Source organism: Elaeis guineensis, chromosome 16, assembly GCF_000442705.2.
Source record: "Elaeis guineensis isolate ETL-2024a chromosome 16, EG11, whole genome shotgun sequence".
Lineage (NCBI taxonomy): Eukaryota > Viridiplantae > Streptophyta > Magnoliopsida > Arecales > Arecaceae > Elaeis > Elaeis guineensis.
The window spans coordinates 39186122-39202131 of NC_026008.2; the positions used below are offsets into that span (position 1 = coordinate 39186122).

Consider the following 16010-nt stretch of genomic DNA (forward strand, 5'->3'; position numbering starts at 1 on the left):
ACTAATTTAAAATGATGATTTTTATTTGAATCAAAATTAAAATTTTTATTTTTTTAAAAAATTAAAATTAAAATTTTTATTTTTTTATATTTTTTTATAATTTAAATCAAAAAAATTATTTCAAATAGTGATTTTTTTTTTTTTTGATCATCCACGTGGAGCAGAGGGATGATGAGATGGTATTATAAAATATCATTTTAAATAATATTTTTTAAATTTATATTATTTTTATAAATAGATTAAAAATTATATTATTTTAATAAATAATTCTTTTTTAAAATCACTTAGGTAATGAACTCCGTAAACTAAAATCCAGAACCAAATCGCCGACTATCCCATTCCCCTCTGTCGCTCTTTTTTGAAGGACGAGAAGATAGAAGAGAAGGTGCTCCGCAATCTTTCCACGGCTCTTGCTTACTCTCTGCCACGCTTGCCTCTGGCTCGCCCCAGTTCAAATTCCACTTCCGTTTTTTGGTCGCCATCGATGCCTATAAATCGTCTCTCGTTCCCTCTCTATTCTTCTCATCCCCCTCTTCCTCCCTTCCAGGCCAACCCCTTCTCCACCTGCCGAGGAGGTCAGCACAGAGGTATTAGCTAATCCAGCTATTTTTATAGTCCATTGCGTCGCCTCTTAGTAGATGGGTTGGATTATAGTTTCTTTGTTGCTGGTAGTTTTGATCCATGGTTCGTTAGGCTATAGCTAGAGAATAGTCATTTTGTTAAGTAGATGCTTGGCGACATCTTTTAAGTTCGTTCAGTACTTTTTTTCCCTTATGCTTAAGGATTTCTGGGGACTTTTTTCTTCCTTTTGCCGCTTTTTTAATTTTATGGATTATGTCCAATTTTGAGATTAAAGGTGAAATTTTTCTTAATTGATTCTGTTGTTGTGTAGAGAGGGCATCTTTAGTCAGAGTCAGCTCTTATGGATTGGAACATGTACCTCACTTGGCCACGTGGTTGAAACTTTTTTTTTTTTCAGCTCGAAAAGTAGAAATAAGGTTCATTAGTTTTGTGCCGCCCTAACTTGCCCTGTTCCCTTGCAAATTCTTTATTTTTTTTTTAAAAAAAAGACAAGAATGCTTTATGACTCAAATTGGTATGAGCAAATAGGGTCCAGTCATGATCTAGGTATTGCAAAGATAGGTGTTTTTGGGTGTGATAAAACTTGAGAAGGTAGTCTGAACGATAGGCTTTTTTTTTTTTTACTTTTTTCTTTTTTTTTTTCAAAATGAAGAATCATGCTTGATGGTATGGGGTCCTGTCTAACAAAAGTTTGAAGAGATTGAGTTGGATCTGCATTAAGCAGTCTGTGACGAAAAACTGTGTTAAGTTGGATGGAATGTGTGGTGATGGAATTGGGGAAGCTTTTGCTTTGGCAAATGATGTTACTTATTGGAGTTTTATTTGTTGATTATGGTTTATGGCTACAAAAAGAATCTCATGTCTGTTGATTGTTGAATAAAAAAATGACTATATGATGTTGTTGTCAATTTTTTTTGTTCCATGTGTTTTGCCCCATGGTTAGTGATGCATGGTAAATGATTAAATAACAAGGCACTCTTTATCATTTTTTTGCTTTTATATTCAATGTGAGTTGGCATTTTCTTGACTTTAATGGAAAGAAAAGGGTTTGTAAGTCATTGCAAGCTGTGGTCTTGTTTGAGAGACCACATGTTTTCTTGTACATATTGATGAAGACCCGAAACATTTTCAAAAGTTGTGGAGGATTATGAGAAAAGAGAATGATGAGATGAAAGAGCGAAAGAGTGAATGTGCATACATTATTAATGGTTATATATAGTTTATAACTTTATATTGTAGAACTCTTTTTCTAATTAAGATCCTACTTGAGGAAAGTGACTGGAAACACTACTCTCTTTCAGGCTGCAGGTAGTTACAAACTCATAATAACGAGGTCCATTATGTTTTGTACATTTAAGGCTAATATGAACGTACAAACGCTAACATAAACTACCATTTGATTACTTTTTCCCTGATATGTGATCAGCACCATGAACTGCCTCTATTGATCTGTGTATATATATGAGTAGGAATGTAGGGAAGGAGATAATAGAGGGTTTGGGTGAATGTAGTGGGAAGTGATCTTAAGATATGACTTGGGAGGATTCCAACTACATGGCAGAGTCAATATGGCCAATCTGAAAAAGAAATATGATATTGACTGCTTATATGTAGTTTTAGACCATCTAATTAGAGATAAGTAACTAAAGCCTGTGTATGGAATACCAGTGTATCACCTATGGTGGGGTTTCAGGCGATTACAGGTGGAGAGAATATTGATATTATTCATATACCAAAATCACTGCAAGGAGATGTTTTTAAAATTGCTCGTCTGTGTAATATGTATATCAAAATGAAGAAACCCTGGATCATCTCTTTTTCTTTTTCAAATCTGGTATCTTTGAGCGCATAGTTCACATTGAGCTTTTCAGTGTGTCTTAGGTTTTCATGAGAAAAATGATCTCTTTGACAAGTTCATTTAGAGGTACTTTAATAAAAATGTAGAGTGCTTTAGATAACTTTATTTAAAGCCAATCTTTTAGACAACTTTATTTAAGGCCATGCTATAAAAACAATAATCATTACTCAATCCACAAAATAGCATTATGATGTATATGATCTTTTGGAATGTAACATGTTTGGGGAGGGCATAGCTGTCAAACTCATTAGCATTGTTTCTTCAATTTATGTCTGTGCCATAAACTGCCAGTGGATGGATTCTTCGAGGTCCTTTCTCTAGTAGTAGGATCAAGCTTAAGATGGTGCAATTTGGAAACCTGAACCTCTTAAATAAGGGCAGATTACATACTTGAGGCCTTTTTGGATACCTTTAAATACCATAAATCCGCAAGAATCAGAACTTTTTTCATGGTAAATCTAAATGAATATTTATATTCCTTGCAAGTGTTTGGATTACTTTTTAAGGTGAAAAATGACTTAATAAATTGTCAATAATGTGGTAAAATATGCTTGACTTTCTTTCCTTTACATGCATGCAGGTTAGTACATTGCACATATAAATTCCACAGGTTAGATGAAGTCTCTTTCTCCATGCCAATTCATTTGGGACCCTATGGATCCATTCTTTTTCCTATTCAAAGATGAGCCCTTTGTCTGGGTGTTTGCACTTTCTTTGCAGATGAAGATATATCAAAGGGTCTTAAACCACTGCCCCCATTACCGTCGTACAACCAAGGCAACCCATCTTTTGCTGCAACATTGCTAGCAACTCCACCACTTTCCAAATGCCTCTATCTCCATTGTCCATTCCTAAACCACTCAGCCAAGTTGTCAGAATCCCCAGCTTTCTTCCTAAAAAAACCCATCTCCACTGTTGTCCATGAGTCTGCTGCCTGCAACATCTTATCGTCCTACAGTCTTGCCCTTCACACCTAAACCCTCAGTTCTCTTGTCTGTTCCCTTTCACCTATCACTGTGCTGAGCCTACCTGATTCAACGTCATGCAGAGGGAAGGAGATAATATGATGGACATGACTCTGCTGATGGGATATGGTGGTGTTTCTTCCCGTGTTTCTTCTTTCTATGTAGGTTTCTCAAGCGGTTGGATTCTCAACATCTGGTCATGTGCAACGAATTGATTGCTTGGTCATCTTTCCTCCACCACTTCTCTCTTAATCCAAAGGGTCTAGGACATGGAATATAAGTTAGTTTAGTTTCTTTTTTTTTTTTTTGTTGTCTTTTCTTCTTTTCTGTCTTTAAACATTTATTTCCTTGAAGTTGAATATCTATATGGAATTCACATTAGAGCTGTTAGATATCGATGGTGATGGTGATCTTATGGCTTTAACATGTGAAAGAGAAGGTGAATGCAGCAAGGATGAAGTTCTCAACTTTCATGGATATGATAAAAAAAATGAATCGTGATCCATCCGTAACAAATAGTATTTTTGGTGCTAATTCTTGCATCTTGTGAACCCGAGTTTGTTCTAAGAGATGGTATATGGATCTATCTAATAATATTGTGTATGGATTTGGCATTGGAAGTAAAATATTTCAAAGTAAGGAGATTGGGAGAGCATTCGATGCCTGTAATTCTATTCAAAAACTTGTCCCCAGCATTTGCTGAAGTATCCTGAACCAACCAGTTTAGGGTGTGCCAAACTGTATTGGCGGTTGACTAACATGGTTCTAGCATAAAAAATGGTACATCGGTTGGGAGGAAGAAGAAAAGAGAGAGGGGGGGGGGGGGGGGAAGGAGAGGAAAGGTCGGAGAAGCCGCTGGAGGCTTGCTGAGTCCATCGGAAGGATGTTGAGGCCTCCAAAGCTCCGCCCTCCTCCATGTTGCCGACTTCACTGTAGATCATGATAAAAAAAAATTATTGCGATCGAAATGGGGCGGTTGCCCCTGTTTCGACCCGGCGAAGGGCTGGGAGGAAGATCCCCACCCTCTAGGAGTCCTTGTGGCTCTCTGGCGGCCACCACTGGCATCTCCATCTACTCTCCCTCCTGTTCTTCTCTCTCCCTCCCTCTCTCTCTATACATATCTCTCCAGTTCTTCCTTTTTCCCGCTTACTTTGCCATGTCCGTTCAAGACCGATACAGAAGGGTATAGGGTATATCAAACCATACTGCTGGCCAACTAGCATAGAGTCCAGTTCCAAGTGGTGAACCTTGCTTGTCATTGAATAATTTTCTAATAGTTAATCTAATTCTGATTTCACTTTTCTTTCCCTATATAATTTCTTTTTATCATCCATGTAACAATTACAAGAATACATTTTGCTTGAAGGATTCTCTCAAAACCATCAGTCATTTACAAAAGATTTTAATCCTATTGTATTTTCTTCCTGTGCATCCAAGTGGGCTCCTAAATAAAAATCTTATCTGTGGCATTAGTAGTTTACTCAGGGTTTCTATTCAAAATAGAAGTTAATTTATGAAGTAGCTGCCTCAAAATTGCTAGTCTTCTAAACATCTTTGGAGAACATGGAAATTGCATGAATTTCATTCCATGTATCAACTTTTGATTGTACAGTTGTACCTTGTCTATCCATTATATTTTTTTAGGTATTTGTGAAAATATATTTTTTCTTTTCTTTTCTTTTCTTTTTTTTATTTGGGTGGGGGGTATGAGAGGTAATTTGCCAAGTGTGTTGAGTGTTCATTTGCCAATCAAGCTCATAATGCTGTGTAGGAGCTCAAGATTTATAGACTAAATCTTTTGTTTTAGCATTACTTGTGTAAAAAATTTAGGAACTTTTGTGGTTGTTTTTTGTTATTTCCAGCTTTTTGTGGTCTTCTACTTTTACCGATTCTGTCTCTAGGAGATAAATTACCAGTGATGGCTTCTGTATGGATTCTTCTTTCCTTCTGGAATGGATAGTTTGTTTTTTATATTATTTGTAAACAATTCTTTTAATTTGTTATTAAAAAAAAAAGAAGAAAAGTACATACACCCAAGTGAAATGCGAGCACATCAATTTCTGATGTTTGTGAAATGCAGCTGTCTAGAAAGCATGTTAGAATTCATGAAGCTGATAAACCTGGAATAGATGCTGTTATGGTTATATGTGATATAATTTAAAGCTAAATCCTTTATCTGTCACCTTTTCAGCAAGGGCAGAGATGCATGAATCTGAAAGTGCTTTGGCTGTAGATGCTTTCGCAAATGTCAAGCATGTGCTTCTTCCAGTTACTGATCGGAATCCTTACCTTTCAGAGGGAACAAGACAGGTCCTTTCTATTTCTCATAGTCCTAAATATACCCATCGATCGCTGCATCAATGCTTGCTTAGGCAGGATGTGAAAATTTTTCTTTTTCTATGGAACAGTTTGAAGGAGGAAGAGGAGGGGTGGGGAGGAAAGTGGATGAGAAGGAAGAACCTGTGGGGTGACTAGAGGAGATGAGGAGCAGAGGATGAGCAGGCTTATGAAGTTGGAGGGAGAGAGAGTTGGAGGCAGATGTAGAAGAGGAAAGGAGATAGTGGAGGTCGACAAAGCAAAGGAGGAAGAAAGGAGGAAAGCATACTAATGCTGTAGATGGTGCTTGTGATTGAACCATTCATTTTGGTGGAAGGATATGGTTGGATACGGAAGATTTGGTTTTCAAGGTGGAATTTGAGATTGAAGGAAACTTGTTTAGAGGGCCAAAAGAGGGTGAATAGATATCTTGCAAAATATAATTTTAGGTTTTACAAGATACCATTTGACCTAAAACCCAGTCTGACATCTTACTAAAGATAGCTTCAGAAAATCCTTTTTTTTAAAGAATCTAGTGAGGATAATTTTCTTGCTCTGTGAGACATTACATTTAGACCCTTACACCTTTCAGAACAATTTTCTTTTTTGTATTTTATTTTCTTTGATAAAATTTTGTCTTTGGCAGGCTGCAGCAACCACCACTGCTCTGGCTAAAAAGTATGGAGCGGACATCACAGTTGTCGGTATGCTTACCGAATTTTCAGTTGCAACTACTTTACTAGAGATACACCGTGCACAAGCTGTATAGAATTATTTTGGCAAGATAGACCTTTGAACAAAGGATTTCAAGAAATATAGAACTTCATCTTCCCTGCAGTTATTGATGATAAGCCGAAAGAGTCAATCCCGGAGCATGACACTCAACTCTCTAGTATCAGATTGCACCTTTCAGAAGGTTGGTTTTGTTTAGTTGTCCTTCCAGTACTTAGAACCAGTTACATATGTTTGAGACTCTTTCTTTCTTTGTCAGGTGGTTTTAAGGAATTTGAGTTGATGGAGCAGCTTGGAGAAGGAAAGATGCCAACTGCTATTATAGGTGAGGTTGCTGATGACTTGAACTTGGATCTTGTAGTCTTAAGCATGGAAGCAATCCATTCAAAGCATGTTGATGGAAATTTGTTGGCCGAGTTCATCCCCTGTCCTGTGTTGCTTTTGCCTCTCTAACATATCTGATAGGAGATATATTGTTGTAAATTTGGTGTTTTGTAGTGGAGCTGCACTTTGTGATTATTGCCAAGACTGTTATCCTATCTCTGCTCTTCCTATTCTTTTTCCCTTTCTTCTTTCTCATGACCCTCCAGATGTTAAGTTTCCACAATGCCAAACTATATCCAATTTTCTGATATTGATCCCTGGCTTTGTACAATAACTTTTAGGTTAAAATCATTCATTTTGTATGCTGGTGCATCAGCTGCTTTAGTGGCCCATGTGGAATGTGAGCGGTCAAAAACTCCGAATTATTTGCGAGTGATACTGTTCTAGGCAGTGATTCTGTACAAAACTGTATTAAAATTTGGTCAGCAATGTTTTTTGAGGACTGTGACACTCAAGTTGTTGAGCCAAGCTCAAATATATATCACTCGCAATAATGAGTAGGACCTCTCCCTCCGCTTGGCTCGGCCTGATAAAAAAAAACTTGTTCAAGCTCAGTTCAGCAAGAGCTTAGGCACATCATGTCAAGCCTGGCTTGAGCTTACAGTTTAGCCTGGTCCAACCCTTCCAAGTTGCATTGCCTATTGGGTGTACAAATATAGAACACATGGAGCATCCACATTGCTCATGTAGTTGAAATATAGTCTGAGGTCATGACTCATCATGAATGAAATGCGGTATTGAGGTATTCCAAAATCAAAGAGATGCCAACCTCTTGTAGCTGTTTGCTTTCCCTTATCTTCTTATGTCTGGATTTGATATTAGGTACTACCATTCTATGCAAGTCATTTGATACCTAGATTCTTGATTAGGCCTAGGTTGCTGGTTTTTCCTTTCAATTTCATGAGATTGTGTGTTGAACATCATTTAAATTTTAGTCACTTTTTTGGTCATAATAAGGGCATGTTTGGTTCGTGTTTTGAATTGGAATGGTTATATCCTTAGATATATTTGGTTCGTAATTAGAATGAAATTTGAATTTAAAAGAAAATAATGATTGTATTTTAGAGGATCAAAGCAGTCTATTCCTCCTCAAAATCGAAACAAAAATAAAATTTTTTCCAACCGAATGGTTGGAATGAATTACTTATTTTTATTTCTATTTTAGAATCTTAACTTTCTCAAAACAGACATGCCTTAGATGGTGCTTTGAGCTTTCTGATTTGAAACTCAGTAATTAGGTACAATTTAGCCATTGTGATCTTGGAAGGATGGGTATGGGTAATTAGATACAACTAAATGTGCATTACAACATCCCAACTTTGTACCAGCTGAGCTAAACATGAGATATCCGGTATGCATGAGTCTGAACGTAAAATGGCAATTAAAGGAGAGAGAAAAAAAAAAAAAAAAAAGGATCGGCTGCTAATTCTCCTTTGAAAATATCCCATATATCGTGGATTTGGCTTCCTACACGCCAAACGATGTGGATTTTGACATCCTAAACACGCCAAACGATATGATGAGGCTCCTCGTCCTCATCGCCCTTACGTTCACCCATCAACTTTCCAGCATGAGTTACATGCAACCAATCACAGCCCAGTCTCGGTAGACTCCATGTACTCAGCAATCTCACGAATCACAACGTGGAAATCCACGGACGGCGTGAAATCTCGGCGGAACAACCGTTGGAGCAACCATCTCACGAATCACCAATCCATGCATCTTAGCCCGTCCAACCATTAAATCATGAAGTACACCGAATTATGACGTACGTTAGAACACGGAAGATAACACATGATGTTATCCAATAAAAGAGATGCTCCAATGGAACGAATCAAACACCCGTGATGACCGACTCTTTATCCTCTGTTGCTGGATTTGGCACGAAACACATTTCTTGAGGAACTCGACTTTGAAGGGAGATCAGGTGGTGGGGCCATCTTTAGAAAGCGTTCGCGAATTATAAAGAATTATTGTTAAGGTGCGACACGTGTATAGATTATTGTTGGGAGATTGAAGCGTGGTCGGTTTGCGTGTGTTGGTATTTTGGCACCCAAAAATAGGGGATAGATTTGTGGTTAAGTGCACTCTAAGCAAATGGGGGATAGTGTTTCTTTGTCTAGGTTTAATAGGCTCGTGTTTGTGCCTTCAACTCTAACCGTCTGATCTGTTTTGTGATGAAGGAACGTGGCATTCTTATCAAGATCAAACCCATTATGTTGGTTTCACTTGGGTTCGTGTCAATGTGGATCACCATAATGCTTTGGACTTGAAATTTTATGATGAAAGCTGTGTCTGCTGGAATTTTGCATCAAGTTCTAAGAGAACTAGAGTCATCTCCAATGTGTAGCAAAAGAAAAAAGTTCCACTTAACATACAAATCAACAAGAAAATGTTGTTACCATAACTTTTAATTGCCACACTTTTCCTTGCCAACAGGACATGTCGAGTGAATCTTTTCGATTAGATTAGTTACTAGAAATCAATCAAATGAATCCTATTTTATGAAATGATAATGATCTTTAAAAAGGAAAGGGATGCTAAGGGCAGAAGAGGTATCCCACCAAGCCAAATGTACAAGAAAATCAAAACTACCCACCATGTAAAACCTACTTCTAGAAGAATATCTGAGATTTGGCAGAATATTTTAATGTACTCTTTCATACGGATGCAACTGACTTGTATGGATCCTTTTTAAAGGTGTTTGTGAATCCTCTGCAACCTCAGTTGCAACAAATTTCTATAAGTGGGTTGCATGGCATCTATCTATTGATTACACAACTTTAGACCTGAATAAGTTCATCAAAGGGTGATTAGTTTTCAATGAAAATAGGGTTCCACCTAGATTTCTATTTTTCTACAAAAATTAATTTGCAAAAATACTTGCTTTTTAGAGTATATGCTACCTTAATTATTGCATGCCCTTCTCATATAGCTGTTGTTATTAATGAAAACCCGTATGCCACTTATAAAGTCAAGCATGACTATGATGATAAGTGATCCTTTTAACTGGGCCCTAGATGGCACTAGTTTAGATTGTGTGGTCTACTATCTCCTCATGGATTAATGTCTAAATCCTCTTGTATGCACCATCTATGCTTTGTCTAGTTTTTCGCTAACGATTTAATATTTATTTTATTGTCAAGATTTCCTTATTTTTTTCCTCACTAATGTCAAGCTCAACTGTAACACTTTTTCAAATTCCTTTTGAATCTTTCCTCAATCCATAACCAACATGCACATGCTTTAGAGGGATAATATATACTTATTGGTTTGAGTTAGTTAAAAGAAATTTCAGCTATAATTCCCTTAAAATCGTGAATAATCATTCTTATCTATTTCTCAACTTCGGAGGGGATTTATCATATGGATGAAAAGATTAAGAAGAGATGTAAATATCGTCAATGGGGAATTATATCTTGCAACGTTTTATTCTATAAAACTAACATATATAGCATTAATTTTTGGCCTAATATTAGTTTTAAATGCTGATAGCAGTAATACTAATAGGCTGTCTCTCTCGCCTCTTCTTAATTATGACACGAGCTTCCTTAATTTGGGACTATTCTTCCAAATACAAGCCTGCCCAAAAAAAAAAAAAAAAGAGGAGAGAAAAAAGAAAAGGGGGGCAAAAAAAAAAGATGTAGGACATAATGCCCTTCTAGAAACCTGATAGAAGAGAATTCGGGTGGTAGCGGGATGGTGAGAAAGAGAAAAGGTGGTGAACGAGTGGAAGGGAGAAAAAGTGTGAGAAGGGGTGAGAGAGAAAGAAAAGGTGGCGAGGAGTTAATTAGCGTGTGCTTGTGGTTGTGGCACTCCAGCTCGAGGTTGGCTCGTTCGGAAGATACCGCGGCAATCCGTGAGACCGAGCGAAGCGCGTGGGGTCGCTGGGGTGGGACCTTCCTTCTTCTCTGACGTGTCAAACGGCATCTTCTCAGGGGCGGTGTGGCTTCTGGCCTCCTCTTAACCTCTCTTTCTCTCTCTTCTCTCCCTTGCCTTATAAGAAACAGCAGCCCACCCCTTCTCCCATCTTCTTCATCCTACTCCTTAGAGAGGTCAAGTCTCCTGTTCAAGATAAAAATATTGCTTCCAGAGCTTACGTAGATCTAATAGAAAGGGTTGGAATCATAAAAAGTTTCTAGTCAAAGGAGCTCATTTTGTTGGAAAGAGAGAAGAATGTGGCCCAAGTTGATGTTATCTTCTTCCGCTTCAAAGACCAGATTCATCAAGCAGTCATCCATTGGTGAGTCCATCCAGGACTATTGATGATTTTCCTTCATCTTGTATTCAGTCTGTCACATAAATTTTAGACTAAACCATTTTGTTTTCTTTGTGACTAAGCCTTTTTTTAATGAACAAATCTTTTGTCAATAAACTAGCTAGTCTAAAAGTATGTTTGTTTAGTACTGAAATAATTGATCATTTTGAAAATGATAATGCCAACATAGTAATAATCTTAGAAGTTCAAGAAATATCCTGCTTTTTTTTTAGTAATTAGACTAAGAGTGATATTAAAAGGCATTATTCTCGGTTTACCAAAAAAAGGGACATTATTCTCTCTCCCCTTTTTTTTTTTTCCCTTTTTCTTCCCACTAACTACGCAGAGCAAATGAAAATATCATGAAGAAGAAACGAAATACAATAAAAAATTAAGGATTTACAGTCCGATTTCCTCCTATATATCATCTATAAGATTATCTTCAAGCAAAAACAAACGCATTCATTGTTAGAAGGAAGCCCTCTCTTCTTGTTTTGGTCTTACTTCTTCCCCAAGTAACACACTATTGCACCCTTTCTCTTATTTATCAAAATTATCACTTCCTTATTTCCTCGTCTCTCCTCTTCCTCTTTCATTTCCCACAGAGAGCGAGCTCTCCATGGCAACAAGGCAAGCTAACAACAAGCCCCGCACCACCTTCAACGTCGACGAGGAGTATTCTAACGCCCTCCGCACCAAGTCCTTCGTCGACATGTGGTCCAAAGCCCACCACCATCTCAGGCGAACCATCTCTTCCCTCTCCCCATCCCCCAGCCATCATCAAGACCAAGAAGTAGAGGTGGTGAAGGATCGCCGGAATTCCCACTCCTCTCCTCTCTCCTATCTTCGCTATGCTCACCTCTCCGACTTCCTTCTCGAGCCCAGCCAAGAAACCCTCCTCGCCGCTACCGCCGACGCCGACGCCTATTTCCCCGTCCACTCTCTCCTCCTCGACTACTTCGACACCACCTCCGATGCCTGCACCGCATGCACGACGCTCCTCGCCTCCATCGACCGCGCTCGTTCCTACCACCGCTCCATCCGCCGTCTCCTCCTGAAACTATCCCACAACCGCCTCGACAACGATTGCACCACCTTAGCCGACCTCAAGTCCCACGTCGAACTCGACAACCCCCTCTCCCCCATCAACTTGGCCCATTTCCACTATGTGCACGCCAGCTGCCGCCCGTTAGTCGCCCGGCTCACGACGGCCAACCGGAGGATAGCCCGGCGGGCACATCTCACCGGTGCAGCAAAGAAGGCGTCCGGCGTCATCCTAATTGGCGTCTGCGGGGCTGCGGTGGTCGCGGCATTGGTGGTCGCGGCGCATGCAGTGGTCGGCATTGGACTGGTGGCGGTGGCGGCGGCGCCGGCGCCGGCGGTGGCAGCAAGGCAAAGGGTGGCTTCGAGGTGGATAAGGAGGAGGCTAGGAGGGGAGAGTTATCTTAAGAGAGCCGGGGCGCAGGTGGATGCGGCGGCGAAGGGGGCTTACATAGTGGGGAGCGATTTGGACACGGTGAGCCGGATGGTGCGCCGGGCGCACGACGAGGTGGAGCATGGCCGGGACGTGGCAAAGCTGGTTCTGAGGATTAGAGAGCGGCAGCTGGTGAGGGAGGCGGCGAGGGAGGTGGAGGGAGGGGAGGAGGAGCTGGCGGCGCAGCTCAATGAGCTCGAGGAGCACATCTACTTGTGCTTGATTACTATTAATAGAAGCCGAAGGATGGTGGCGCAGGAGATGATGGGAGAAGCAGCCCGATCGACCTCCGGCGGCAACGTTGTAGATATGCAATAATTCTTTCTTTTCCTTCGTTAGTTTAATTTCTTATATTTTTGTTGATACTAGTTTTATGATGATGGCGAGGAACTTGTTCTTGGTTTGAGGTGCCCATGTAGAGGTATTGGTCTCTCTTTCTTCAGGCTATAATAAATTATTATCATTCTTTGATTTTGAGATGGAACAAGGATGCTTTTGTGATTGACAAGTAGAGTTGGAGGTAAGCACTGCTAGGTTTTTCTTCACTGTTTTATTGACTGGCAGTTTAGCATTATTTATTTATTTATTTTTGATATATACTGGCAATCACATCATTCTAGTGTGCAATTCAAAAAAATCAGAAAATAAAATATCCTGCACAACCTACGGACAGACCTCGTCTTGTCACCAAATCCAATCTCTATTATGCTCAGTAACGTAAGATGCAATCCAATATACCGTGATGTTCGTCTATTGGAAGACATGTCTGATAGACATTGTGGTGAAATCATGAAGGAAACTTTAGATATCACGGAAGAGTGGATGGGCCTCCACTTGCTTAGTCTCATCCTAGATCTAGGGGGATGGGCCTCCAGTTGCTTAGTCTCATCTTGGATACAGGTGATAACAATAACAGAACCTCTTTATGAAAATCTTTTCTGCCCATAGCTCTTGTCTGGCATAAATGATGCTTGCCCAGATGGCTTGATATGATCAGCTTCTAGGACGAAAGGCTCCAATAAATATGAACCCCCCGTCGCCAGCAATCGGATATCCAAATCTCTGATGTCATAGTCAGTACCAATCCTGCCATCCCTAACACTATCATCAAAGTTAATCTTGACAAAACTCAAAAGAAAGGGCTCCCAGAAAATGAAAGCAACCCTTCAGATCGTTGCTAGAGCAACATAGGAGTCCTAGGAATCGATCCAAGATGTGAGGGACAGGCCAGCAATGTCGAACCGGTTGTACTTCGCAACCAATCTTAGTTTCGAAGACCAAACTTGTCACGCCCTCGATCCAAGATCGTGAGCCGAAGGTCATGGCAACCGTCGTATACTCATAGAAAACTCTTCTCATAAGCATGCAAGGTATCTTATTACGATATTAATGCTTCACAGCAGAATAATTAGTCAATAATTTAAATCCAAAATATAACAATCCAAATTTCAACTTTAATATCCCAATAAAGTCAACAAAGTTCCATAGGCCTTACATCAAATTCAATAAGACTTTCAACCTAAAATAAAAGTATGAAGATTCTGCTTCTCATCATTCTTCCATTCATATCTTGTATCATTTTAATTCCTCAACATCTGTAAAAACAGTAAAAATAAGAGGTAATGAGCTAGACAGCCCAGAAGCAATGATCACTTTCAATAGATTTCATCAGGCATTAAAGTAAATAATTATTTATAGAAAATAAGTATATAGAGTTCATCAATTTGAAATCAATTTCAATTATGCAATATAATTTATGCTAAATTTATTTCTTTTTCAAAAATTTAAATTTCTTTCGAGATTCTAAATTCTTTTATTCTTAAGTTTTTTTCATCAACCATGAGCTATGACCATATTTTTTTTATGGTAGGGTCATAATACTGCATATTATCTTGCGGTGAGCTGCAAATCATCTGACAGTAAAGTCCTTCGAAACCGCTGGTCTCGCTGGCGGTTTGTCGCTGGTCTCGCTGGCGATATATCGCTGGTCTTACTGACGACATAAATCCTTAGGACAAATCAATTGCCAACGTATATGCCCCTATTGGTGGGATTCTTTACATAGTCAAATTGTCAATTCATATTATTCTTATATCAAAATTTTTCATAAATCATATTTCTTATTTTAATTCAATAAGAAATCATATAATCATGTGGTATCAAAATCAATCAATATAATACATAACGAAATCAATATGTTTAATTATGCTTCATCATAACATCTATCATAATTTTTTAATTCAAAGAGTTAACATTCCTGACTTACTCAAAGTAATCCAGATCACCATGCTTCCGTTGTGCACTCTGTTCTAACAATCAAAATTTTTTAGGTTCATCAAAAAAATTTTGATCAAATTATTTTTTTATCTTATCAATAGAAAAGATCTAAAATTTTAAATTTCAATTGAAGCCAAAGATTAACTTTCGATTCTCATTCATACTTTTACTAATATATAATAATCTTGATTAACCCTTGAGTCCAAAATCACATTTAAAACCATCATATAGATTTACTATAATCAATATGAATTAAATCTTAATTCTCATATCAATTCAATTAGATAATTTTAAATCAAAATTTTATAAGTAAAATCAATAAGAAAATCTTTTGATGCTCCACCAAGTTAGGACATAATCAGAACATATAAGGATTTCAAATCATTATCTTTTCTAAAGTTTCTATCATCACGATCCTTAATATCTATCAAGTATCCTTTCACAATAATCATACAAGCCTCAAAAAATTAAATCTTTATTTAATAGTAGATTCAATCAGAGACCTCATTAACCAAAGTAAAAAAACTCTATATCAATTCCTAAATTCAAAATTTTAAATTAAAAATTTATATGGATCCCATAATCTCGAATAAATATAAATAGAATCTTTTATCTTAGTTTAAAGATAACAATCTTTCATTAACAACCTCAATAACAATATCAAAAAATCTTTTGATTAATTTAAATACGAAATCTTTAAATTAAAATTCATACACATCATGTAGTCCCTAAGATACATAAATAAGATTTATTATTTAGATCAAAGATTCCAGCATAATGAATATCGTATAATCTCATAATCGATTTCATCAATAAGAAATAGATTTCTTTGCAATATCTCCAGATATACATTCATCCTAATATGCCACTTTATATATGATCCACATACCAAGTTCAATTTCGATAAATATTCTAATCAAGTATCATAAAAAGCTTTCTTAGTCCATCCTGAAATAATATTTTATCATTAAATCTTTATCTTGCCAATAATAGTCAACTTCTCAATTAGAAGTAATATCATAGTATTATTCTCGCATCGAATTTGAACTTACGATTCACTCGAATATTCAATGATCAAATTAATAACCATAATACACAATAAAATTTTCATGTCAATCCTTTCGTAATTATTTTCGATCAAAATCAAATTAATTATATCATGAT

At 37.8% G+C, this 16010-nt stretch overlaps 2 protein-coding genes across 2 annotated transcripts; both read left to right on the top strand.

Moving 5' to 3' along the window:
* Positions 1-310: 310 nt before the first annotated feature.
* LOC105059658 (uncharacterized) lies at positions 311-6992 on the top strand (the record flags this gene model as incomplete). The annotated part of the gene is made up of 5 exons (XM_010943038.3): positions 311-587; positions 5597-5715; positions 6368-6425; positions 6560-6637; positions 6713-6992. Coding segments are annotated over 5 exons (726 nt in total), but the record flags the coding sequence as incomplete, so codon positions are not given.
* A 3848-nt stretch (positions 6993-10840) lies between these two features.
* On the top strand, positions 10841-13063 carry LOC105059729 (putative UPF0496 protein 2). Its single transcript, XM_010943144.4, has 2 exons — positions 10841-11080; positions 11701-13063. Exons 1-2 carry the CDS (start codon positions 11014-11016, stop codon positions 12885-12887), a joined length of 1254 nt encoding a protein of 417 aa, XP_010941446.2. The 5' UTR covers positions 10841-11013; the 3' UTR covers positions 12888-13063.
* The last annotated feature ends 2947 nt before the right edge of the window (positions 13064-16010 follow it).